The 23,833-nt window shown below is 49.6% G+C and overlaps 1 protein-coding gene across 3 annotated transcripts in view; it reads left to right on the plus strand.

The window, feature by feature from the left end:
* The first annotated feature begins 955 nt into the window (after window positions 1-955).
* XKR5 (XK related 5) overlaps window positions 956-23,833 on the plus strand; it is a 62,112-nt gene continuing 39,234 nt past the window's right edge. For 2 of the 3 annotated variants that reach the window (XM_045009018.1, XR_006577861.1), the window contains exons 1-7: window positions 956-1,216; window positions 4,004-4,187; window positions 11,336-11,517; window positions 14,013-14,222; window positions 15,016-15,185; window positions 16,064-16,175; window positions 19,594-20,843. In XM_045009018.1, the coding sequence (XP_044864953.1) occupies window positions 1,159-1,216; window positions 4,004-4,187; window positions 11,336-11,517; window positions 14,013-14,222; window positions 15,016-15,185; window positions 16,064-16,175; window positions 19,594-20,843 (2,166 nt within the window). In that variant the 5' untranslated portion in view covers window positions 956-1,158. Of the gene's footprint in view, window positions 1,217-4,003; window positions 4,188-11,335; window positions 11,518-14,012; window positions 14,223-15,015; window positions 15,186-16,063; window positions 16,176-19,593; window positions 22,622-23,833 lie in introns of those variants that run through there. The other variant, XM_045009017.1, reaches the window with a different exon arrangement.

Below are 23,833 nucleotides of genomic sequence, written 5' to 3' on the forward strand. Positions count from 1 at the left end.
TTTCCCTTTACAAAAGTTGTGTCAACTCTTCCTCAATAAATTATGGTCATCAACATGTCTGATAATTCTGTTCTTTACTATAGTTTCAACCAATTTGTCTGGTACTGAAGTTAGGCTTATGGGCCTATGTGACAGTCTGTAGCCTCATGTTCATCCTTTTTACAAAACTATAATAAATCCTGTACAAAGCATGCCTTGTGAGGTATCATTTGAAAACTCATAATTTGCTGATCATTATTGTCATGGCAAAATGTGTGCAGCAACATTGTATGTAAAAGTTATAATATTCTACTGTATGACATTACTGAGACATGCTCCAGGTTTAGAAAAGCAGGCCCAAACCAGTTCCTCAGATACAAAGGCAAGCTGACAGCTCAGGCAAGTGTCAACAAAATCAAATAGACTATCACCTGGCTAAGCAGCCAGTCTTTGGCAAGCAGAGGGGTGTTAAGGAAAAAATTACTTCTCATGTAAACAGATTGCCTGTCACCAGAACTCAAAGAGGATGAAAAGATATAAAAATGAGGAACAGAGGCCCCAAATCACGTCTTTCCCCTCATCTCTACTTATTATAGCCTCACCAATGTTTGAGAGACAAAGGAAGCATCATTGAACCGGGAGAGTGGCGGTGGCTGAAGGAATCCAACCAGACTGCGGTTAGCATATGGTGAGAGAAACCTTTTTGCTTTGAATGCAAAGCGACCGTCAGAGCGCCCCCCGCGGCATGCCACCCCAAGCAGGCGCTTGGCGTGCTGGGGCCTGGAGCCGCCCCTGCATCCCGCAGCTGACACCCCAGCTCCCTGAAAGTGAGTGAGGGTGGGGGAGAGCCAGTCACTTGGGGAGGGGGGATAGAGTGAGCAGGGGCGGGGCCTTAGCGAAGGGGCGGGGTCTCGGAGAGGAGGTGGGGCAAGGGCAAAACTGTTGGGGTTTGTGCCATTAGAAAGTTGGCAGAGAACCAGCGCCTGTCCCTGCAAATGCAGCTGCTGCACCGCCTCGCTCGCCTAACCGACCCCCAAGAACTCCTCGGCCGCTAACGGGGAGGGAGCATCGCAAAGGCGGGAGGCCCTTGAAGGGGAGCCGGCGAGCAGCCCTGGAGCTGGGCTGCTCCGGAGTCCTTGCACCGGAGCTGCGCGCCGCCCCGGGAGGAGGAGGAGGAGGATGCGCGCAGCCTTCGCGGGACTCTCGCTGGTGCTGCTGGCGGCGGAACAGAGCGCGCGTGAGTCAGGGGACTAGCGGGGCGCCGCCTCTCCCCGCGGCCGCCGGTGCAATGCCCCCGTGTAACCGCGCTGCCTGCACCCCCGGCCTTGCAACTAACCGTGGGGGGCTGAGCACGCGCCCGGTGCCCCCAACATACTTGCATGTCCCTCGTGCGCTGCTGCACCCGTCTGCCTGCAACTAATCAATGGAGCTACACGCTACTGTGCACCCACCCGAGCTGCTTCCGCAGCGAGCACCCCTGTGACCGCGCTGCTGCACCCCCCGCTGCATACAAGTCGCCCGCGGAACTACCCGCACGCACCGTGCACCCAGCGAAGCTGCACCGCGCTTTGCGCTGCGGGGCGAACTCCGTCTCCACTGCACCCGGTAGGTGCAGCTCGCTGAGCGGCGCCCATTCCTGCGAGCCGCCGCTGGGACCTGCGGGGCAACTGTGTCGTCCCCCCTCCCCGCCCTACGAGTGAACGTGGGGCATGCCCATGGCCGGAGGGTTTGCACGGAGGGGCCGGGGGAGAGCGTGCAGGGCTGAGCCCCTGGCACCGGTGCAGCATCGGGCCCGGCTCGGGCCGTTTCCTTGCAGCGCAGCAAGGAGGAGAGCGCCGCGGGTCGAGCGCGCGCGTCGTTTTTAAAATATTTAACCCTTTGCGTGCCGGGCCCATCCGCGAATCCTGCTGCCTCCCCTTTTCCTCTGCGGGGGGGGGCTGCTGCTGCTTAGGCTTGCCAGCCCTCCAGGATGGCCCTTGTATCTCCAGGAATTAAAGATGAATCTTTAATGAAAGGTTGTGGCATGGAATGAAATCAATAACTCTCCAGGAATGCATCCAACCTGAATCTGCAACCCTGGCTGCAGCCTTTCGGGCCCCTACCAGAGCAGGCAGGTGCATGGGAGAAGCTTTACCCTGTGCTGGGCAGGCTGATGCCCCTGACTCAGGGCCGCTGGTTAGGGAGGGTCCCAGGTCCTCCCCTCCCTTATTTTCAGTGACTGGCCTGTGCCAGAATCCTGGACCTGAGCAAGCCCAGAGTTGGGGAAGTTAGGATCTGGATTGGCCTGTTCCTGGGAGTCTCACAGAGTGTTCTAGATCCAACAATGAAAGGCCAGACAGAAATGACTGCTACTTCTTTGAGGGGACAGTGTGGCCTACGTGAAGAAAGCGCTAGACTGGGACTCAGGAGACCTGGATTTGGTTCCTGCCTCTACCACCGGTCTGCTAAACCTTAGGCAGGTCACTCCCCTCTCCTGCTCCCTTACTTCGGGGATAATGAGGCTGACCCCCTGGGTGAAGCACTGTGGAGACTACCATGAGAGCTCTGGGTTATTTATCATTTGACTCATTGCTTTACACACACCCTCCAGAAAACAAGCCCCTGTGTGTTTAAAAGGCTTTGGTTAAATTGAGGAGAGAGTATCTATTTGTGATTTGTAATGCCATAGTCCCTAGGACCCCATTGTGCCAGGTGCTGGATCAGTGGTTCTCAACCTGTGGCCCGCGGGCCACTTGCCAGTCAGTACACAGCTGCGGCCTATGTGACGTCCATAGAGGTAGTATTGGATGCCTCCCACAGTGTTAAATAGGTTGAGAACCGCTGTGCTGGATGCACCCATAGCAAAGGATAATTTATAACAGGGCTTACCTTTGGCATGCGGCCTCCCCAGGGTAAACAGCCTGGCCAGTTCATTTACTTGCCGCCTCCGCAGGTTCCGCTGATCGTGGCTCCCACTGGCCGCAGTTTGCTCGCCAGGCCCATGGGGGTGGCGGGAAGTGGCGGCCAGCACGTCCCTCAGCCCACACCGCGGGCCGCATGCCAAAGGTTGCCGATCCCTGGTTTATAACAAAGATGAAGTTAACATGCCTAGTTATGTTACGCATTAACCAGCACTTAGAAATAAGATTTCAAAAGTGTTAAGGAAGGAAAAAAACTCTCTCTGTATAGAGCTGAGCCGAAACTGAAAACCTAATCCGAACCCTCTCTTGCTTTAAGAGCAGAGAACTTATTTTTATTATTAATTTTTATGGAGGCCCCATTTATGGATCAGGGCCCATACGCTGTGCAAGCAGATAATGAAAAAGACGGTAACCCAGAGAACTTGCAATCTAAATATAAGACCATAGACACTAGAGCTGGGATCGGCAACCTTTGGCACGTGGCCCATCAGGGAAATCCGCTGGCGGGCCGGGACAGTTTGTTTACCTGCAGCATCCGCAGGTTCATCTGTTTGCAGCTCCCATTGGCCTCGGTTAGCCATTCCAGGCCAATGGGGGCTGTGGGCCGAGGGATGTACTGGCCGTCGCTTCCCACAGCCCCCATTGGCCTGGAATGGCGAACCGCTGCTAGTGGGAGCTGCGGTCAGCCGAATCTGTGGACGCTGCAGGTAAACAAACTGTCCCGGCCCGCCAGCGGATTTCCCTGATGGGCCACATGCCAAAGGTTGCCGATCCCTGCACTATATGGATGCCAAAGATACAGACTGAGGGAGCACAAGGTAACAGTGAGATCTTATGCTCAGTGTAACAGAGATCGCAGCACAGGAGATTAATAGCCGTTGCTGAGCATTGCGTCGCTCTTGTGGGAGAGGTGAGTTTGAAGGAGTTGAATGTAGTGCCTCTGTGGATCTTTATGGGGAGCTTTGCCCCAGGCATAAGAAGTGACATGGGAGAAAGAGTGATGATGCTTGTGGGCAGATGTGATTTGGGCCACAAAGGCTGGTGCACTATTAGAGCCAAGGTGGGAGAGGGAGAGATACCACGTGTGTCACCATCTATCATATTGTTTCTTTTCCCTTTTTTAGGGGTCTGCACCATCGTCCATTATCTTCTCTCTGGCCGGTATCTCTGGTGCTGGTTGACCATTGGCTTGCTTCTACCTGACTATATAGTTCAGCTCTTCAGCTTCTCTTGGTTCCGGGCAGATGGACACAGAGGCTGCTGCTGTCTGGTGATAGTGCACGTGCTGCAGCTGGGGATTTGGAAGCGGTGAGAAAACAACTCATAGCCTTTGAAGAATTAGGAGGCTTGAGATCTAATCCTCTGCGGACAAATATATGTACTTTGCATGGAAAGTGTGTGCATGCCTGTGTGTGTTCTGTGGCAAGGAGAACCACTGGGGTTTTGTTAGGTGTCTCTTTCTGCAGTGTCGGATCAGGATTTTCCTATGGTACGCTGAGACTTCAAACCACAGAACTGTGTGTAAACACTGTCTTCTAGAAAGTTGCTAGCCTGATTTCTAATTACAGTAGAACCCTGATTTTATGGGCATTGGTCTCACAAATGACTGGTTGTCTAAACCATCTTTCTGCCACTGTGTGTGACTCTGATCCTTCAACCAACATAGAATTATAGAAATGTCAGGCTGAAAGAGACCTCAGGAAGTTATCAAGTCCAGACCCCTGCACTGAGGCAGGACCAAGTAGACCTAGACTGTCTCTGACAGGTGTTTGTCCAACCTTCTTCTTAAAAAACTCCCAGTGGCAGGGATTCCACAACCTCCCTTGGAAGTCTATTCCAGATCTTATCTCCTAGCTAACTAAAAGTTAGAAAGTTTTCCTAATATCTAACTTAAATCTCCCTTACTGAAAATAAACCCATTACTTTTTGTCCTATCTTAAGTGGACCTAGAAAACAATTGATCACCATCCTCTATAACAGCCCTGTACATAGTTGAAGATTATCAGGTTCCCCTCTCAGTCTTCTTTCCAAAAGACTAACTGTGCCCAGTTATTTTAACTTTTCCTCACAGGTCAGGTTTTCTAATTCTTTGAGCTTTTTGTTGCTCTCCCCTGGACTCTCTCCAATTTGTCGACATCTTTCCTTAAGTGTGATTCCCAGAAGTGGACACAGCATTCCAGCTGTCTTACAAGTGCTGAATAGAGAGGGACAGTTACCTCATCATGTTGACTCTCACTCAATTTGTGATCCACTGAAGTATTCCTCCTGTGTCTTGCATACAACACTTCCGTTGATGCACTCCTTTTTTGCCACATTATATCAGTGGATATTTGCATCTACAGATATAAATTTTGTATCCCTACAGGGCTCTACCCATTTTATAGTTGTGCTTTTGATTTTTTCCTTCCTCAGTGAAGTACTTTGCACTTGTCTTTGTTGAATTTCATCTTGTTGAATTCAGACCAAGGTCTTTTTGAATTTGAATCCTGTCCTCCACAGTATTTGCAGCCCCTCCCAGTTTGGTGTCATCTGCATGTTTTATAAGCACATTCTCCACTCCATTATCCAAGTCATTAATGAAAATATTGAATAGTACTGGACCCAGGACTAACACCTGCAGAACCTTACTAGATATGCCGTCCTGGTTTGACAGCAAACCACGGATAACTACTCTTTGAGTACAATCTTTCAACCAGTTGTGTAGCCATCTTATAATAATTTCATCTAGACCACATTTTCCAGGTTTGAAAAGACTAAGATATTTGGTGGCAAAGATGAGATACAGTTTTCTCCCTCAAAGAAAAATCAAGCACACTGTATCCAGTTGTTACCATTCGTTATATACACTATCATTGAGCAATTAATGAATTAACCTATGCACTGCACCTCCTGGAATCTTGAGATGTTCAGTTTTATGAAGTCAATCCCCCATAAAATAGGGGATAATCAAATAGGGGTTCTACTGTAGAGAAGAAGATGATGGGAAAGCTGACATGTTCTGGCAGGTTGGTGACATGTAAAGACCTCCCACCCTTAATGCTGTTATTCATCTTGAGTGGTCCAATATGATGATACTAGTTGAGATGCTCCTGTTTTCCCAAGTAGTGGAAAAAAGTCCTAGGGATTGTCCATTAGTCCTGTTGTTGAAAGGAAGGCTTATTTGTCTTGGGTTTTTTTGCTTTGTTTTGTTCTTATTTTAATTGAAGACCCTAAAAATCCTTCAAATCTTGTCCAGATTAAATTGGGAGGCAGGGAAGGAGAGTGGAAGATGCTCGATTAATGCTCACAAAATTTGTTTTCACTTTATATGTAACTTGTGATTAATGCCAATAATGTGTGTGTGTTTTTTTTAAATTCAATAATGTTTCCTCTGTCAGTTTGTGACGCTCCTATAAAGTGTATAATAGTGCTATTGTAAATGGATCTATCAAAGGACACGTTGCGCTTTTCTTAAAGCAGTTAGTCACTCTCAGAAGTTTGAAACTGGAAGCTGTCTCCATAACTAAACTTCTTATCTCTGCCCTTGAGCGTGTGCAGTTACATTTAATAATGTTGGCAGATGATTGGGGAGAAACTGTCCCAGATTTCTTTCCAGGCCAGGATGGACTGTTATCATCTAGTCTGACCTCCTGCATAATGCAGGCCATGGAATCTCACCCAGCGATTCCAGCGTCTAGCCCAATAACTTGTGGTTGAATTAGAGCACTACCTGACAAATGAGGACTAGGAGGGTGTGAAATAAGGTGGTGAAAGCACCACCTGTTGGAGCTGTTTTACAGCTAGATTGGACAAAGTATTGGAGAATAAATTGCAGGGGATGGTGCTCCATGCTCTGAGAAGAATGGCTAAGTGACCAAACCACATCTGTATTACAACTACTTAGTCTAGGGAACTGGTTACAAAACTATTCCATTTTGTAATGTAGGTGAGACCTAACCATGGTCACAAACCATGCAAAAGCCTTTGAGATGCCATAATTTGGGGACACCGTTAATCATTAAAATAGAACCACATGAAAACAACTTGGTGCACACACAGCGTTGCACCGTTGTAATTGCGTTGTTTTAACAGCTGACCGTTAGTTGAACCAGTAAAATTTTGGTACATAGACAAGCCTTGGTGCAACACGGTTGTAGAGCTGACTGGTCCTTGTGCTGAGGGATTAGGACTCTAGTTGCATGGCGGAGAGACACCCATTGTGTAAACCTTTGCAAACAGATGGATGTTGGAGGAAGAAGGCTTAACATTAGACTTGTCAATTTTTGCACTGTCCTTTCATGATGGCACTGAAGGGGTTATTGGTTTCTTGACACTCATATTCGTTCTAGGGATGTAAATACCGTTTAAAAAGTTTAACCGTTTAAATGATTAAAAATATTTTGTTTAAATGGTTAACTGATTAAGCGGCTGGGGACGATCTGGCAGACATGGCTGGGCCTGGGGTTGCTCTGGCCAGACGGGCGGCATGGGGTCGCCGCGGCTGCTGGCACACGATTAACGGTTAACACCAGTTACCCAGTAAGACTACTGTTTACCAGTTAACCCAGTTAACATTTCACCTCCCTAGTTCATTAAATGCAGTGTCTCTGTTAGGAATGTCTATACAGGCCTGAAGTATAAAACTAAACAGCCTCTGGCTAATGGTCGGTCTACCAGATGGCTGTATTTACTGTGTGCATAGGGTTTATTGCAAAACCCCAGTATTTACCTTAAGTAAACACCTCTAAAAGATTACAAGCTGTGAAATAAATTACATCGGTGGGTATCAGTAACAAGTCATTGATTAAAAGTGTGTCAGTGTTAACAGATTAGCTAAAGTTCATGTATTGAACCAGATCAAATAGTGGCTCTGGAAGTGGAGGAGCAGCCTTCTAAACTGTAATGCACTCAGAGTGACTGGAAGGGAACTCTCAAGGGTGTGTATATAATTAGTGTGTGTGCGTGTGTGTGTGTATTTAATAACTTTATCATCTACAATTCCTGCTCAGAATTATTTGTCTGGCACAGGGATGGGCAGCCTTTGGCATGCGGGCCATCGGGGAAATCCGCTGACGGGCCGGGCTGGTTTGTTTACCTGCAGCATCCGCAGGTTTGGCCGATCGCAGCTCCCACTGGCCGCGGTTTGCCGTTCCCAGCCAATGGGGGCTGTGGGAAGCGGCGCGGGCTGAGGGATGTGCTGGCTGCCGCTTCCCACAACCCCCATTGGCCCGAAACGGTGAATCACAGCCAGTGGGAGCTGCGATCGGCCGAACCTGCGGATGCTGCAGGTAAACAAACCATCCCAGCCCGCCAGCGGATTTCCCTGAAGGGCCGCGTGCCAAAGGTTGCCGATCCCTGGTCTAGCACCAGTAACGTGCTAAATGCTTTGCAGGGAAGCATAAAGCCAAGAGTCCTGATTTTTCCACTGCTTCAGGCCATTTGTAGTCATTTACGCTGGGTGTAAAATACCCCTGGATCAGGATGTTATCGCTTTACACAAGGGGAAATGACTGCACAGGAGCCAAAGGGCCAGATTCTCCTCTAGATCAGGGGCTCTCAACCTCTTTCTTTCTGAGGCCCTCCCAACATGCTATAAAAACGCCACAGCCCAGCTGTGCCACAGCAGCTGTTTTTCTGCATGCAGAAGCCAGGGCCAGCGATAGACTCATAGACTTTAAGGTCAGAAGGGACCATTATGATCATCTAGTCTGACCTCCTGCACAACGCAGGCCACAGAATCTCACCCACCCACTCCTGTAACAAACCCCTAAACTATGTCTGAGTTATTGAAGTCCTCAAATTGTGGTTTGAAGACCTCAAGCTGCAGAGAATCCTCCAGCAAGTGACCTGTGCCCCATGCTGCAGAGGAAGGCGAAAAACCTCCAGGGCCTCTGCCAATCTGCCCTGGAGGAAAATTCCTCCCCGACCCCAAATATGGCGATCAGCTAAACCCTGAGCATGTGGGCAAGACTCACCAGCCAGCACCCAGGAAAGAATTCTCTGTAGTAACTCAGATCCCACCCCATCTAACATCCTATCACAGACCACTGGGCATTCTTACCTGCTGATAATCAAAGATCAGTTGCCAAATTAATTGCCAAAATTAGGCTATCCCATCATACCACCCCCTCCATAAACTTATCGAGCTTAGTGTTGAAGCCAGATATGTCTTCTGCCCCCACTACTCCCCTTGGAAGGCTGTTCCAGAACTTCACTCCTCTAATGGTTAGAAACCTTTGTCTAATTTCAAGTCTAAACCTCCTAGTGTCCAGTTTATGTCCATTTGTTCTTGTGTCCACATTGATACTAAGCTTAAATAATTCCTCTCCCTCCCTCATATTAATCCCTCTGATATATTTATAAAGAGCAATCATATCCCCCCTCAACTTCTTTTGGTTAGGCTAAACTGTTATGTCCTAGGGGCAGCCGGTGTAGGAAGCAATCACTTGAGGCCAGAGAGCAGACAGCTAACCAAAACCTCCATTTTATTTACAGAAACAGAGAGCTCACTCAGCCGGTTGAAACCGGCTGAGCTATCCCTTAATAGTCTAACTCAGTTGCCATAGTAACAAAACCCATGACAACCAAATACACAACATAAACATGCCAAGCTCTTTGAGTCTCCTTTCGTAAGACAGGTTTTCCATTCCTCAGATCATCCTCGTAGCCCGTCTCTGAACCTGTTCCAGTTTGAATTCATCCTTCTTAAACATGGGAGACAGAACTGCACACAGTATTCCAGATGAGGTCTCACCAGTGCCTTGTATAACAGTACTGACACCTTCTTATCTTTGCTGGAAATACCTCGCCTGACGCATCCTAAAACTCCATTAGCTTTTTTAACGGCCATATCACATTGGCGGCTCATAGTCATCCTGTGATTAACCAATACTCCAAGGTCCTTCTCCGCCTCCGTTACTTCCAGCTGATGTGTCCCCAATTTATAACTAAAATTCTTGTTATTAATCCCTAAATGCATGACCTTTCACTTTTCACTATTAAATTTCATCTTATTACTATTACTCCAGTTTACAAGGTCATCCAGATCTTCCTGTATGATATCCCGGTCCTTCTCTGTGTTAGCAATACCTCCCAGCTTTGTGTCATCCGCAAACTTTATTAGCACATTCCCACTTTTTGTGCCAAGGTCAGTAATAAAAAGATTAAATAAGATTGGTCCCAAAACCGATCCCTGAGGAACTCCACTAGTAACCTCCTTCCAGCCTGACAGTTCACCTTTCAGTATGACCCGTTGTAGTCTCCCCTTTAACCAGTTCCTTATCCACCTTTCAATTTTCATATTGATCCGCATCTTTTCCAATTTAACTAATAATTCCCCATGTGGAACTATATAAAATGCCTTTCTGAAATCGAGGTAAACTAGATCCACTGCGTTTTCTTTGTCTAAAAAATCTGTTACCTTCTCAAAGAAGGAGATAAGGTTGGTTTGGCACAATCTACGTTTTGTAAAATCATGTTGTATTTTGTCCCAATTACCATTGACCTCAATGTCCTTAACTACTTTCTCCTTCAAAATTTTTTCCAAGACCTTACAGATGTCAAACTAACAGACCTATAGTTACTCGGATCACATTTTTTCCCTTTCTTAAAAATAGGAACTATGTTAGCAATTCTCTAGTCGTACGGTACAACCCCGGAGTTTACTGATTCATTAAAAATTCTTGCCAATGGGCTTGCAATTTCATGTGCCAGTTCCTTTAAAATTCTTGGATGAAGATTATCTGGGCCCTCCGATTTTGTCCCATTAAACTGTTCGAGTTTGGCTTCTACCTCGGATGTGGTAATATCTACCTCCATCTCCTCATTCCCAATTGTCATCCTTCCATTATCCCTAAGCTCCTCATTAGCCTTATTAAAGACCGAGGCAAAGTATTTGTTTAGATATTGGGCCATGCCTAGATTATCCTTAACCTCCACTCCATCCTCAGTGTTCTTCTTTCTTTGTTTTCTTCTTATTTATATGGCTATAGAACCTTTTACTGTTGGTTTTAATTTCCTTTGCAAGGTCCAATTCTACATGGCTTTTGGCCTTTCTCACTTTATCCCTACATGATCTGACCTCAATAAGGTAGGAGGTAACAAGCAGGGCAGTTGCCTGGTGCCCCATGCCACAGTGGGTCCTGCGAAGCTTAGTTGCTCAGGCTTCAATTTCAGCCCCAGGTGGCGGGACTTGGAGCCCCAGGCTTCAGCCCCAGGTGGTGGAGCTTTGGCTTTCTACCTGGACCCCAGCAGGTCTAATGCCAGCCCTGCTTGGCAGACCCCCTGAAACCTGCTGGCAGCCCCCAGTGGGTCCCGGACCCCTGGTTGAGAACCACTACGCTAGATCACACCTGTGCACATCAGAAGTAACTGCTGAAAGCAGTAGAGTTACGCTGTCAAGTTGATGGAAGTAGGATCAGAATCAGGCACAGGTCCTTTGCCCCGAAGAGCCCTGATTATGGTTTGTACTCTTGCAGGCATTGGGACGCGCTGTGGACAGCTGCGAAGGCTGGAGAAAGCTCCGTTGCAGGAGATCTCCTCATGCAGCTGGGGGACCTGTCAGTTCTGCGGCTCTTGGAAGCCCTGCTGCAGACCTTGCCCCACCTGTTGCTACAGAGCTACGTTTTTGTAGCGGTGGAACCGACTGGCCTTGTCCCAGGTAAGTGGGGAGTCTTTAAATGTAGAAGGAAGATGATGTATGTGTGAGATGTGTCCTCTAATGTCCCCAGGGTAGATGGGCACAGGTAGCAGGAGTGGACTTTCAGGATGAAAGACCATATTGCAGAATTACTGGAGAAAAACATATTCAGACGGTGCTTTTAAAAAATTAGCCTCTTGAGCTACTTAGCAGCAAAGGCTGGTGTCTCTCCCTCTCTCTCAAGGGTTCCCCATCTTTTCCTAACTGTTTTCCTGTGACTCCCACACAGTGGATGCGTTCCTTCCGACAGAGAACACCCAGAGCGTGCCTGCTTCGCTCCTTAATCTGCCTGCAGCATGACTGCTCTTCAACAGCTCAGTGGCCAGTTCATGCCACGGCAGAGAAACCGGGAATCTAACTTGGGTTCCATGTGCGGCCAGGGCAGAGGACCGTCGGGAGGCCCGTGTTTGTCTCATCTCTGGAGGAGTTAATCACTAGGCTTACTGGGGGGGGTGATGGCTTGAGGACTGATCTTGAGATAGGCATAGAATCTTTGCCATTTGAGATGGACTATCCAGTTCATCTCCCCGCACAATTCAGAATTATCCTGCAATGGCACGTAGAGCCTCTGTCCTTGTATAGAAGGAGCATTCCACTTCCTCGGCAGGTTTGAATCCGGATCAGGTGCATGATGATCGTCCACTGAAAAGATAAAATTAGTGTTCTCAGCCCATTGGAGAGAAGTCACTGTGGCTGACGCTAAGGGGCAGTCTTACAAGAGAAGCCACGGACTGAATGAGCATGAAGAATTAATAACCATGGTGCTTAGTGCTCTCCATCTGTAGCTCTCCAAGCGCTTTATAAAGGTCAAGTGTCAGCTCTGATTTGCAAATAGGGAAACTGAGGCACAGAAAGGTTGTGAGTTGCCCATGGTCGCATTGCAATTCAGTACTAGAAACACCCTACTAGAGGAACAGCTGGTTCCTCCAGACTAGGGGTATGGGAGATGGAATCAACTTGCCCTGCCACTGCCTGTGATATTCCTACTGTGTGCACGCCTGCAGGAATAGAAGACTCAGCTGTCCAGGGCTATCAGTCCCACAAGTGCTAGGAGTCCCTCTCTCACACACACAGGTTCCCCTATAGGTGTGCAATGGAACGTACTTGTGAGAGCGATTGCAATCGGAGGCAGTATCTTTGGGGGCCATTGCATTACATTTATGAATGGTTTCTGTGTGAGTGTATTCCAGTCCATGGAGGCAGGGTACCCACAGCGCCTCCAGGAACTAAAAATAGGGTTGGGGGCGGGGAGGGGTTAAGGCGAGGCACTGAGACTAAACAGTTCGGGGGGCGGGGAGTGGGGGGAGTTGCCTAGACTGGCTCAGACTGGGTTTTCCAGAGACTAGGGAACAAAGAAAGGGTTTTTGGTATAAAAGAATGAGCCTAAGTTGACTCAGGGGCTTCTTTCTGATCAGCAAAGGACAGGATCTTCCATCCAAGGGAGGGCCCAACCCTTGTAGAAGGGTTGGAAGGACTTTGGCCTATGAGTGCCCCATAGGATGAATGGGTGACTCCTGGTATGTTTCGTGTGGCTTTAAATCTGTATTATTTTTATTACGTTTTCTCTGTAATGCTTTTACCTTCAGAATAAACGTGCTTGTGTAACCCACACACCTCCAGAGTGTGGTGTTATGTGCCATCTAGTGGTGCTGAGACCACTTAGAGAGATTCATGAGTCTGCTCTACAGTGTTAGCTAACAACCTGTTGGCTTTTAGCTCATGTGGTAGTGGCTCATGCACTAAGCTCCAGAGACCCCAGGTTCAATTTCACCCCCCGACAAACCGGGGTCTGTTGGCGTTACACTTGCTCAGAAGGAGCTGGGAGGTAACTGAGGGCAATACACTGTTCATCACCCTCAGAGAGAAAGCAACACCCAGGGCCTGGCAGTTGGGCAGACTGGCTTGCTGGGGCTATCACAATGTAAGGCAGGGAGCTGTGCAGCCTTAAGAGCCCCAGCTCAGAAAGGAGTGGGCAGGGTCCCTGCCCAGACACAGGTGATAGCTGGAGAACTGACTGGGCATCTCTGGAGTGGACCACAGGGGGGGAGATAGAGGTGCAGTTACCTGAAACTGTGACAGTACTGATGAAGTAGAACATACATAAGAACGGCCATACTGGGTGGGACCAAAGGTCCATCTAGCCCAGTATCCTGCCAGTAATAATAAGGTGTGCTTGATGCACTGGTGTGTATTAGCATGAGAACAATTGTCAGTGGATTGATGGTCTTTTAATGGCTGTCGCAAAAGATACTTTTAATCCTAATAAAACTGATAACTGGGGAAGGAGAGACATCGAGGTGCAGGGTTAGTGGAGAACAAACACGGGTCAGCAGAGGAACATTTGGTCAAGTGCTCCAGCTGGAGTGAAAACCATCTGTCCTGTGGAATGTAGGTGCCGTGGATTTCTGACCCCTCATGGTGCCTTTTGAATAATGTCCCTCCTCCTTCATTTCTAGGTGTGAGTGCCGGACTGTCCCTGCTCTCCCTCTCCTGGTCTTTAGTCTCTTATAGCCGCTTTACATGCCTAATGAAACCAGGTCATCTCTACATGCCAGCGGCGGCCCTCCTGTGCCAGTTGTTGTGGAGGACAGGAATGCTAGGAACGAGGGTCGTGGCCCTGGTGCTCTTTGCCAGAGTCTATCCTGTCTGGGTTTTTGTCGCAGCCGGTAAGACGAGATTTCCTGTGCATGCTTGTGCAGTTAATAGTCGCCCGTGTCCCCTTTTGTGAACAGCCACTAGGTGTCGTCATTCTCCTGTTTCTCTCACAGGGGAGGGTTCATAGAATATCAGGGTTGGAAGGGACCTCAGGAGGTCATCTAGTCCAACCCCCTGCCCAAAGCAGGACCAACACCAACTAAATCACATCTACACTGCAAAGACCCACAGCACTGAGTCTCAGAACCCGGGTCAGTAAACTTGGGGGCCGGGGCTAAAAATAGTAGGGTAGTCCCACTTGGGCTGGAGCTCAGACCCTGAGACCTTCCCTCCTCGCTGGGTTTCAGAGCCCGGGCTCCAGCCCGAGCCCTAATGTCTGCACTGCTCTTTTTAGCCCCGCAAGCCCGAGCCCATTGACCTAGGCTCTGAGACTCAGCACTGCGGGTTTTTCCCTGCAGTGTAGACGTACCCTAGATGTCAGTGAATCCAGGGTTCACCTGTTCTTTTTGGTAAATACACAGCTCGTGAACAGTGCAGCTCTGGGGCCTACAATCCCTCTCCCATCCAGGATTGGTACAACACGGGCAAAGCTTTCCCTGTGCTGCCCCGCGGGACATGGTGCAAGGAAGAGAGTCTGTTCCTTTGCACATCGATCCTGGCAGTGATCTGATTTCTCCATCCACCTTCCGGGTTTCTTGTCAGTGGTCTCTCACTGCTGATGCTCGTGAGATTTGCTAGCTTCCCCCGCCCCTCAGCTCACCACAGCAGCTAATTTGCTTTTTACTCTCTGCCTTCCCCGCCGAGGTGCTCACTGGCTAGTGATGTCCTTCTGGCTGGTGTCTCAGCAAACTGACATCGTAGCGAGTTCCTGTCACTGGAGACTGTTCAACGTCCTGGTGGGGGCCGTGTACATCTTCTGCTACATCAACTTCCAGGCTAGCCCCTCCAGATACAGAGTGGCTGTGTTTTATGTGGTAAGTGCTTGGTCTCCTCTTGGCTCTTAAGAGTTACAGTCACTAACAACGAAAACAATTAGGAGCTAATCTAACCGTAAGACCTGGGCAGCGAGGGCTGTGGCTGCTCTGTGTGTCCTACAGTGGAGCCCGTAGTGTCTGGCCATAATAATCAGTAACAGGGGTTTCCAGCAGTGACCTTCACCTAATGCTTCCGGTGAGCCAGTTCCCCATTTCCTACTTCTAACAGCAGTGCTCCCTGGGGTGGCACTTACTTTCTGACCCTTATAATGATCGGTCTCTGCCCTGAGGCGTGAGATTTGACTACCCTTAGTTTAGCATGCATAGCTACATTTTTATGTTGGCAACGTTAGTTCCACTTGAAAAATCCTGCTACACTAATTGGAGTGGATACACTTTTCTAGAACCGAAGAGGTTGTAAAGATTAAGTGAATGTAGTGCTCATGAAAGGTACAGAGTGGCCGCCCTGGGAGGCTCCTTCTGAATACAATAAAGGCTGCTACTATTACTGTTCGTGGGAAACACGTGTGCATTGCTGGTTCTGTGGTGTCTGGCGTTGCTCCCAGATCTAGGCTGAACCTGTTCCATGTTGCTGGTGTATGGAGATGCTTTGGCACAGAAAAGGTACTATAAAAACTTGCAATTTATTTTCACAAGAAAGAGCCATGTTTCATTTCTATTCAAAACCTACGTGGGGGAGAAGGCCAGAATGGTAGCGGGAGCTCAGAGTATGATAGCAAGTGAGAGCAAAATAAATAGGTAAAGCTTAGAACTTATTCATGTGTGTCATTTAACTCCCTGCACAGCAGGAGCCGTGTCTACAACCAGTTGGCGCACATGCAGGTCTGAGTGACAGCTCTCTTTCCTTTGCCCTGCAGATAATGCTGATAGAGAACATCTTCCTTTTGATGTTGGCCACAGACCTCCTGCAGGGGGCGCGGCGGGATAGCCTGTTTGTGACAGGGGCTGTGATGGCTGGATTCGTGATTGGTAAGATCTATTGCTTTCTCACGCTCTGAATCAGAAGGAGCTCAGATACTGTGCTGATGAGAGCACTGTTAAGAACCTGCCTAGAATGGTGTTGCCAGCTCTCGCAATTTTCTCATGAGGGTCGGTATCTCATCTAAAAGCTCTGGTTCCTGGAGTCATATTGGGAGGATCCGAGGGTGCAGGTCTAGAACCCAGGGGTCTCTGACGCTCCCTCGGGGCCAGCCAAGGGAGATAGGCAAAGCACCATCTCGCTGAACTTGGAAAGTCAGGCCCCACGGGAAGTTCTGTCGGAGAGCATTAAAGGCCTGCAGCCATCTGATTGGCTCACATCTGCAACTTAAGCCGGGAAGTGACCCGAATGGGCCGTCCAGCCTGTTGTGAAGACTTTCTGCTGCGGCCACATCGGACCCTGCTCTTGCCTGTCCCCTGTAAACCTGGTCTAAGCCTGGTGCTGATTCCTGCTCCACTTCTGACCTGCTCCTCACTTCCATCTCCTGCCTTGATCTTGTTTCGTTCCTGATTCTTGCCTCTCCCTGATTCCTGCCCTTTCATCTTGCTCCTGGCCATCGGCTACCAACCCTGGCTTTGACCCCGCCTCCGACTTTCGGCTGGCTCAACCCTTGGCTCTGGCATTTGATATCCAACCCTGACTCTGATCCTCGGCTTTGGTGCCTGGTCCCAACTTGGCTCAGCCTCCTGGCTCCGGTATGTGGGAGCAAATGCCAGCTCTGAGCCTTCGCGTCTGTTCCCTGCCTGGATGCCTGCCCACTAGATCTCACCCCCTTGCTCTGACAGTAGGCCAGACCACCTGCGTCCTGGTTTCTAACATGGAGTCAATCTTGGCCTTCCCTTTTTAAAAGGGCGACTTCCTAGCTCTCACGGTAGCAGAGGGATGCTTGAAAAAGTGACTTCAGTGCACCCTGAAGGCTCCGAAACCAGGAAGCAAATGCTATGGTTGGCTTAAAAAAGTCTCGTTATTTTGGGGGCCTGACTCGTGATTTTTGAGCGCTTGGGGTTGGTGGTGCTGGAGTATGGAGGATCGCTGTTTGGAAACTCTTGCCAGTGAAATGAGTAGGGATACAAGAGGGATTGGTCTTGTTAAGGTGTGTTCCTTTCTTCTGACTGAGAGTATGTTGATGAAGGACTATGCAGAAATGTGGATGGGGGAAGATCCCCCTCTTTCAGGGACCAGATTTGGCCCTTGGCGTGTGATCGCGGCTCCCATTCAGGCAGGTGCATGCGCTTGAGGACTGCATGCGGCCCTGCATTGTGAAGGATGTTGGGCATGACTGTCCTTTGCAACAATGTAGTGACTTGCCCGGGAGAACGTTAGCCTTGATTCTCTCGCATTGTGCCAGCTCTCCACAATATCCTCCCCTGTTGTAACTTACTGCAGCTCAGCGAATGCCTGGTGTTCCTCTCCACCTGCGTAGACAGGGTGAGGGAACTGGCTTCTCCACAACATGTTCTCCACCCCCAAGAGACTGTCCCAGGCACGCAGAGACCTTGGGACTCGAGTCAGGGGTAGGAGGGGCACAGGACAGAGCTGGGAAGCAGCCACTGAAGTCGTGGGTGGATTTCTCCAAGGCTGTGACTCCCGAGTCCGTAGTGGTGAACGGTTAATGCGCTCGCTCCTCTGCCACCTACGTCAGGAGGGACCAGCCGCCGTGGGCAGGGTGTGTGCGGGGGGGGGGAAGCCCGGTGGCTGTCCTATCTGCTGGGTTGTGCTCGGCTCTCCTTGCTGACCCTTGGGGGTTTGCCAGTTGCCTCCTCCCCTCCGTCCCGCTCTCCAAAGTTGGGCACCCTTCCATTGTAGAAGGAGCCTGGCTCCAACCTTGTCAGGATCTCCTTGGGAACTCGCTTCCTTTACTGTGGGAGGGAAGCATCAAGCACCTAACTCCTCACTAAACCACCGTCGCTGTTTTTTCTTCCCTGCCCTGCATCATCGCTCCATGCACTGCAACTCATGCCAGCGGCCGGGACTTGGACAATATTTTATCTGGCACTGAGCAGATCCTGCATTTGATGAAGATGAGGCTCAGAGGGAATCGCGCCGTCTAACTGATTCCATTCACTTCTCTCCAGCTCTTGGCTTTAGTTTTCAGAGTGTCTGGGGGTAATGTTTTCAAAAGCACCTCAGTCACTTAGGATCCTTTGAAAATATTGCCCTAGACATCTCCTTTGGGTCTCTCTATTCCTGGGCAGACAAGGAGCTGTTCTTCAGAAGCAGCTCCGTGTTGCCGTTTCACTGTGCGATGGCACCGCTAATCCACTGTCCCTTCCACCCGCTTGTTTTCTGAATGCCATTTCTAGAAATATAATCCTGGATCCCGGCAGCTCCTGTTCTTCACTGTTGGCGTCTGGCCTCCAACCCAGATTTGATCTAACCCCGTCTCTCTGCAGACTGAGCATTGCAGAGTTTGAGGCTGTTTTTCACACAACTCTCTTCCCAGCCTCCTAATGGTTGTGCCCTGAACCTGATGCAGAAGTCTTTTCTGGACTGGCGTCAGGAGTGGTGTATGTTCTTATTTTTGAGCTGCTATTCGGCCACTCACGCCTTGTCCTCCTACATCCTCTGCTAACCACAAGTTCTTAACCTCAATCTGCCAGTGACAAAGGACATTGGTGGCCCTAATAAAATGAGGAACACCCTGCAGCACAACAGGAAGGCTTGAACGCTGGGAGAGTCGTAGAAGCAGTTCAGTCTGATTTAAAGAAAATGTGGTGGTGGGGGAAGGAGAGCTCAGTGGTTTGAGCATTGGCCTGCTAAACCCAGGGTTGTGAGTTCAATCCTTGAGCGGGCCATTTAGGGATTGGTCTTGCTTTGAGCAGGGGGTTCGACTAGATGACCTCCTGAGGTCCCTTCCAACCCTGAGATTCTATGAGTCAGCATTCTGGAATAATTTCCACTGGCAAGCAGTAAGTCTGTGTTGAACGAGTGCTAAAACCAAGTGACATCCCTTGGTACCTCTGTAGCGATGGTACAGAGATGCTTAGCTCTGCTCAGCACCTGTTGGATCCTTGTCTTAGGTGGATGGTTGCCCCCACATATCACCTCCCAGTACTTAGGGACTGCTTATCTCTGCACTTGAACCCATCGAGTGATGGTCCTAGCAAGTGATATTGATGCTCCCAGAAGCATTCTTCATATAGATTCCATGCAGCCAGATTGCATCTAGCTACTGGTGTGTTTTCCCTCCCTATGACACAGCTACAGTTGCACCCTTTACATAAGGAATTGAAATTGCTTAAATTGTAAAACAGACCTTACCTCAAAAACTTTGCGCACCACTGAATATCAGCAATGGTACCGCTGCTTAGATACCTAATCACATCAATATTCCTAAGTGTTTCATACTATATGCCACAGTGAGGTGTTGGCAAAAACATCACCTTGTTCCTTTTTGCTTTCTTTCAGGCTCTGCAGCTCTGGTCATCTATTACAGTCTGCTGCACCCCAAATCCACAGAGATCTGGCAGAGTTTCCTGAACAAATCTTGCAACATCACAGCTGCAAAGTATCATGGGACAGAAGGATCCACTTTCCGGTCCATAAACGAAGCTGGGGAGAGCTTTGGAATTTCAGGTCAGGGGGACATTGTCTCTTCAAATGCAGAAGTCTCGAAGGTGGTGCATACCAGGCCTGCTTCTGGAGCACACGGTGAGACCTCACTTGGAGAACTTGAAGGTCATACTTCTGTGAAAGACACCTGGTTGAACCATCATCACTGGCTGTTGGTAAAGCTAGCCTTGAAAACTGGGGATATGTCTAAGATCAACGCAGCCTTTGGAGACGGTGGAATTGGGGAGCTTTACCCTTCAGGATGGGTGGCAAGCAAACACTGCAGTGCCATGCTTGGGCCAAAGACCAAACTTGGCTTTTCTTCGGTGGGAAAATGCCCTGGAACCCCTAAAGCCAGAGTGGTAGGACAGAGGCTTCAGGCAGGAGAGAACAGCGCTGGAGAAAGCCTGAGCAAGGAGACTACTTACGTCACTCTAGCAAGCAGTGAACACAACATGTGCTCTGTTAGAATGCCGCCAATCCTGCAAGAGGAGCACAGGCCAACAGCAAAAGCCCCTGACTGCACAGACTCGACGAGCAGACGTGAAGCTCAGGCAGACAAAGCAGGAGGTATGTCCGCTCCTCTTGCTCCAAACAGCAGAGCCAACGACAACACTGACTTGGAAGCTGTTGTGGAGCACCCAGAAGGGACAGCTCCGATGCACGAGAGTCCAACTCTGTACTTCAGTGCCAATGCAGAGGCCACTGCATCTCTGAATGGAGGTGGGGGAGCAGCCAGCTGTGTGGCTGATGGCCTTGTGGAGCTGGTGGAGGACAGCAGGCTCAGGCCTGTACCAGACAACATCGTAGGTAAAGGAGAGGGCTTCCCCATTACCATGGCTAATATCAGTCCAATCCTGGGCGTTGGCACTCCTGGCTTTCTGCAGAGCGGTCCGTCCCTCTGCTGCACCAGTCAGTGCAGTGCACTGAGTTCATCCGAGGAAACCTCAGAGCTCACGGAGCAGGCACAGTGCAAGCACTGGGGCACCGCATCCCTTGGGACTTGGGTTGCTGCTGTGAAGAGGAGACTAAGGCCAGCTGAGGAACCGTGCTACACGTCCACCCCCAAGGCTGACCCCCCCAGCCAGGACTGCAGAGTGAGGGAGGTAAAGGAGAGGACGAAACTGACGGGATTGATGGAGCAATTGTAATGGAGTGAGACTGTAAATTAACCAACTGGGGCCGTGTGTTTGGTGTCCAATCCAGTCCTCTGACATCTTGTTAATAATTTACTCTTAAGTCTCCATAGGAGAGTACAGCTCCAGTTCTTGTCTGTCTGGAGCTCTAACCTTTTCCTCCTGCTGGGGATACGTTGCTAGATTCCTCCTTCCTGCACCCACGTACTGTATCATGCAGAGTAGCTCCCCAGTTGTGTGCTGTCTCTTACCACTCCTAGAGTCCAACTCTGGAGCTGTGCGCTTGCTCCCTCTAAACTAGCCATGCTCTTCTGTAATCTGGGGCCACGATGGCAGGAGTTGCATAGTAAATTGGCAGTAGCAGAACCTGCTGTAAGTAGTGGGGCAACGATTCTGCTTAACAGAGGTTGTACCGCTAGTACTTGGCTATGTTGGGGGTTCTGTGGGTGGGCCAGGAGGGGTGTTCCATGAGATGTGAAATCCTGCGATGGCAGACATTCCCTGGGATGGGCAAGGGACTGTCTCAGGTGACTAACAATGGGCTACAGAATCTTCCGCTGCTCGGGCACGAGAGCATATCCAGCACCAGACATGATTTTCAGTCACTTTTACAGCTTAAAAGTGCATCAAAGCAAAAGTGCAAAAGTTTTTCTAGTGCTTAACTACTTGGGAAAGGAGCGGGGGTTGATGGAAAACTGGCCAAGTGTCTTCCACAGAGCATGCTAGCAATGCCAGTGGATACGACGAATGCCAGAGACCCTCTCTGCCTGGCTCTGACTCTAGGACTGAGGCTGTGCTGCTGCAGCAGTAGGAACTGTAGTCTCCTCTACGATGGCCTAGCTCTGCTGCCTGCAGCAAAGGGAAGGTACAGATGTTAAATCAGGCATTTAAAGATCTTACTAAGCAACTAAAGCATGGTGCCTCTTACGTATTTGTGACAACGTCTTGAAACTTGGCCGTTAGCAGCCCTCCTTCCAGAGGGTTATTTCCCCAGCTGCTTGCTTCTCCCTAGCTTGGAGGAACAGCTGCTGGCTGAGTGATTTTTGTATCTTGACCTCTGCCCGAAGCAAGAGTCTTTCCCTTTCAGGGCAAACATGAGTTCACAACAAAGCACTGTGATCTTCCCTTCTAGAATGGGAGGGCCGACCAATCCCTGCTGCAGGGTTCAGGAGGCCTTTGCCCACAGGGGACTTTTTCACCTCCACTTCCAGGTGGCACCATGAAGGAGCCCCACTCCTCTTTCTATTCCAGGCTGAAGCCCCTCGGGGTATGTTTCCACTGCAGCCGGGTGAGCTCCCAGCCCACGTAGACAGACTTGCACTAGCTTGGCTTGAGTGAGGGTGCTAGAAATAGCAGTGTGGACGTTGTGCTTCCAGTGGAGACTCAGGCTGGCCACCTGAGCTCAGATCCAATAGAGCCAGAGCTGCTGCCCAAGCCACAGTGTCCACACTGCTATTTTTAGCGCACTAGCTGAAGCCCAGCTGGGGTGAGTCTGCCTACCCAAGCTGAGGGGCTCGCTCCCACCTGCAGTGTAGACATACTCTAAATCAGGAACAGAATCCTGCCTGTCACAGAGCCGCTTCCTACGCTGTCCTCCTCTGCTCAGGCTTTCTCTCCAGCCTTCTTGCAGTCCTCCACCCAACTGCTCCAGCTCCAGGCCTCTTCCCCCGCTCCCTGGGGACGGCCTCACTCCAGATCTTAAGCATCAGAGGGGGAGCCGTGTTAGTCTGGATCTGTAAAAGCAGCAAAGAGTCCTGTGGCACCTTATAGACTAACAGACGTACTGGAGCATGAGCTTTCGTGGGTGAATACCCACTTCGTCGGATGCATGCCCACGAAAAGCTCATGCTCCAATACATCTGTTAGTCTATAAGGTGCCGCAGGACTCTTTGCTGCCACTCCAGATCTTGCTTCAATCCTGCTGTCTCCCAGACTGAGCACAGAGCTTGCCTGCCCCCAATTCCAACCAGTGCTGACTTCCCGCTTGGTCACGTGATCCGTCGGGGGAAACTGAGGGGCTGAGCCTTGGAGCGCAGGGGTAGCTGGACCTACGCGTGCCCTTAAAGGGACACACTACACTGCAGCTGAGAGGGCTGGTCAGCGAGCGGCTGGCTTGACTCTCAGTCTGTAGTGTGGCAGTACCCAGCGCACAGACACAGAGAACAGGGTGAATAAATGGCTCCCCAAAATGTCCTTGCTGTGTCTGAGCATTCAGTTAAAATGGATGGTTTGTCCGTTCCAGGCAGTGACTCCAGCCCAGCTGAAGCAGGAACAGAAAACGTGGGGATGGAATTGGGCGTTTCTTAGCTTAGCCAGAACAATAATGTTCGGACTCATTTATTTCAAGCCCGGGCAAATTCATTTCCCTCCTCGTTTAACAAAAGAAGTGAAGTCACATTGGTCTTTGAGCTCTAACCCACTTGTATTGACTACACCTGGCGGAATTGTCCTGGTGTGCCGCTAACATGGCCTGCTGCCAGGGAGGAGAGCCGTGATTTACTGACCAGGCGAGCAATCAGTAAAAGCTCCCTTCTCTATTTTGATTGAGTTTTAACAGCTTGGACATGCCTGGTTGGGCAGGTTTCACAAGATGGATTTTCATGTATTTAACTAACGCTTGAGTGCTACTGTCACATTGAAGCTAGTTTCCAGTGTAACTAACTCGGGATTGTGTATGTTTTATGGCTATAAAATAGCATTTTGGATGTGCTCGGTATGGAAAGAGACAGTTGTAGTGAGTTCTACTCTCACTAACTACATCAGCAGATATATTATGGAGGCACCGTAGTGGCTCCATTCTTCAGCTTTTATTACGCTTTTACCTTGGACAGTATCTCTGACGGACTGGTGGTGGTTTTAAAAACCACGGAAAGTAGCAAATCCTGTCTGAAGTTTTGGATGTGTTGGGCTAACCGATGGGTGCTCAAGAGACAAAATATATCCCCAGAAATGTCATTTGG

The sequence above is a fragment of the Mauremys mutica genome, chromosome 3 (assembly GCF_020497125.1).
Source record: "Mauremys mutica isolate MM-2020 ecotype Southern chromosome 3, ASM2049712v1, whole genome shotgun sequence".
Classification (NCBI taxonomy): Eukaryota; Metazoa; Chordata; order Testudines; family Geoemydidae; genus Mauremys; species Mauremys mutica.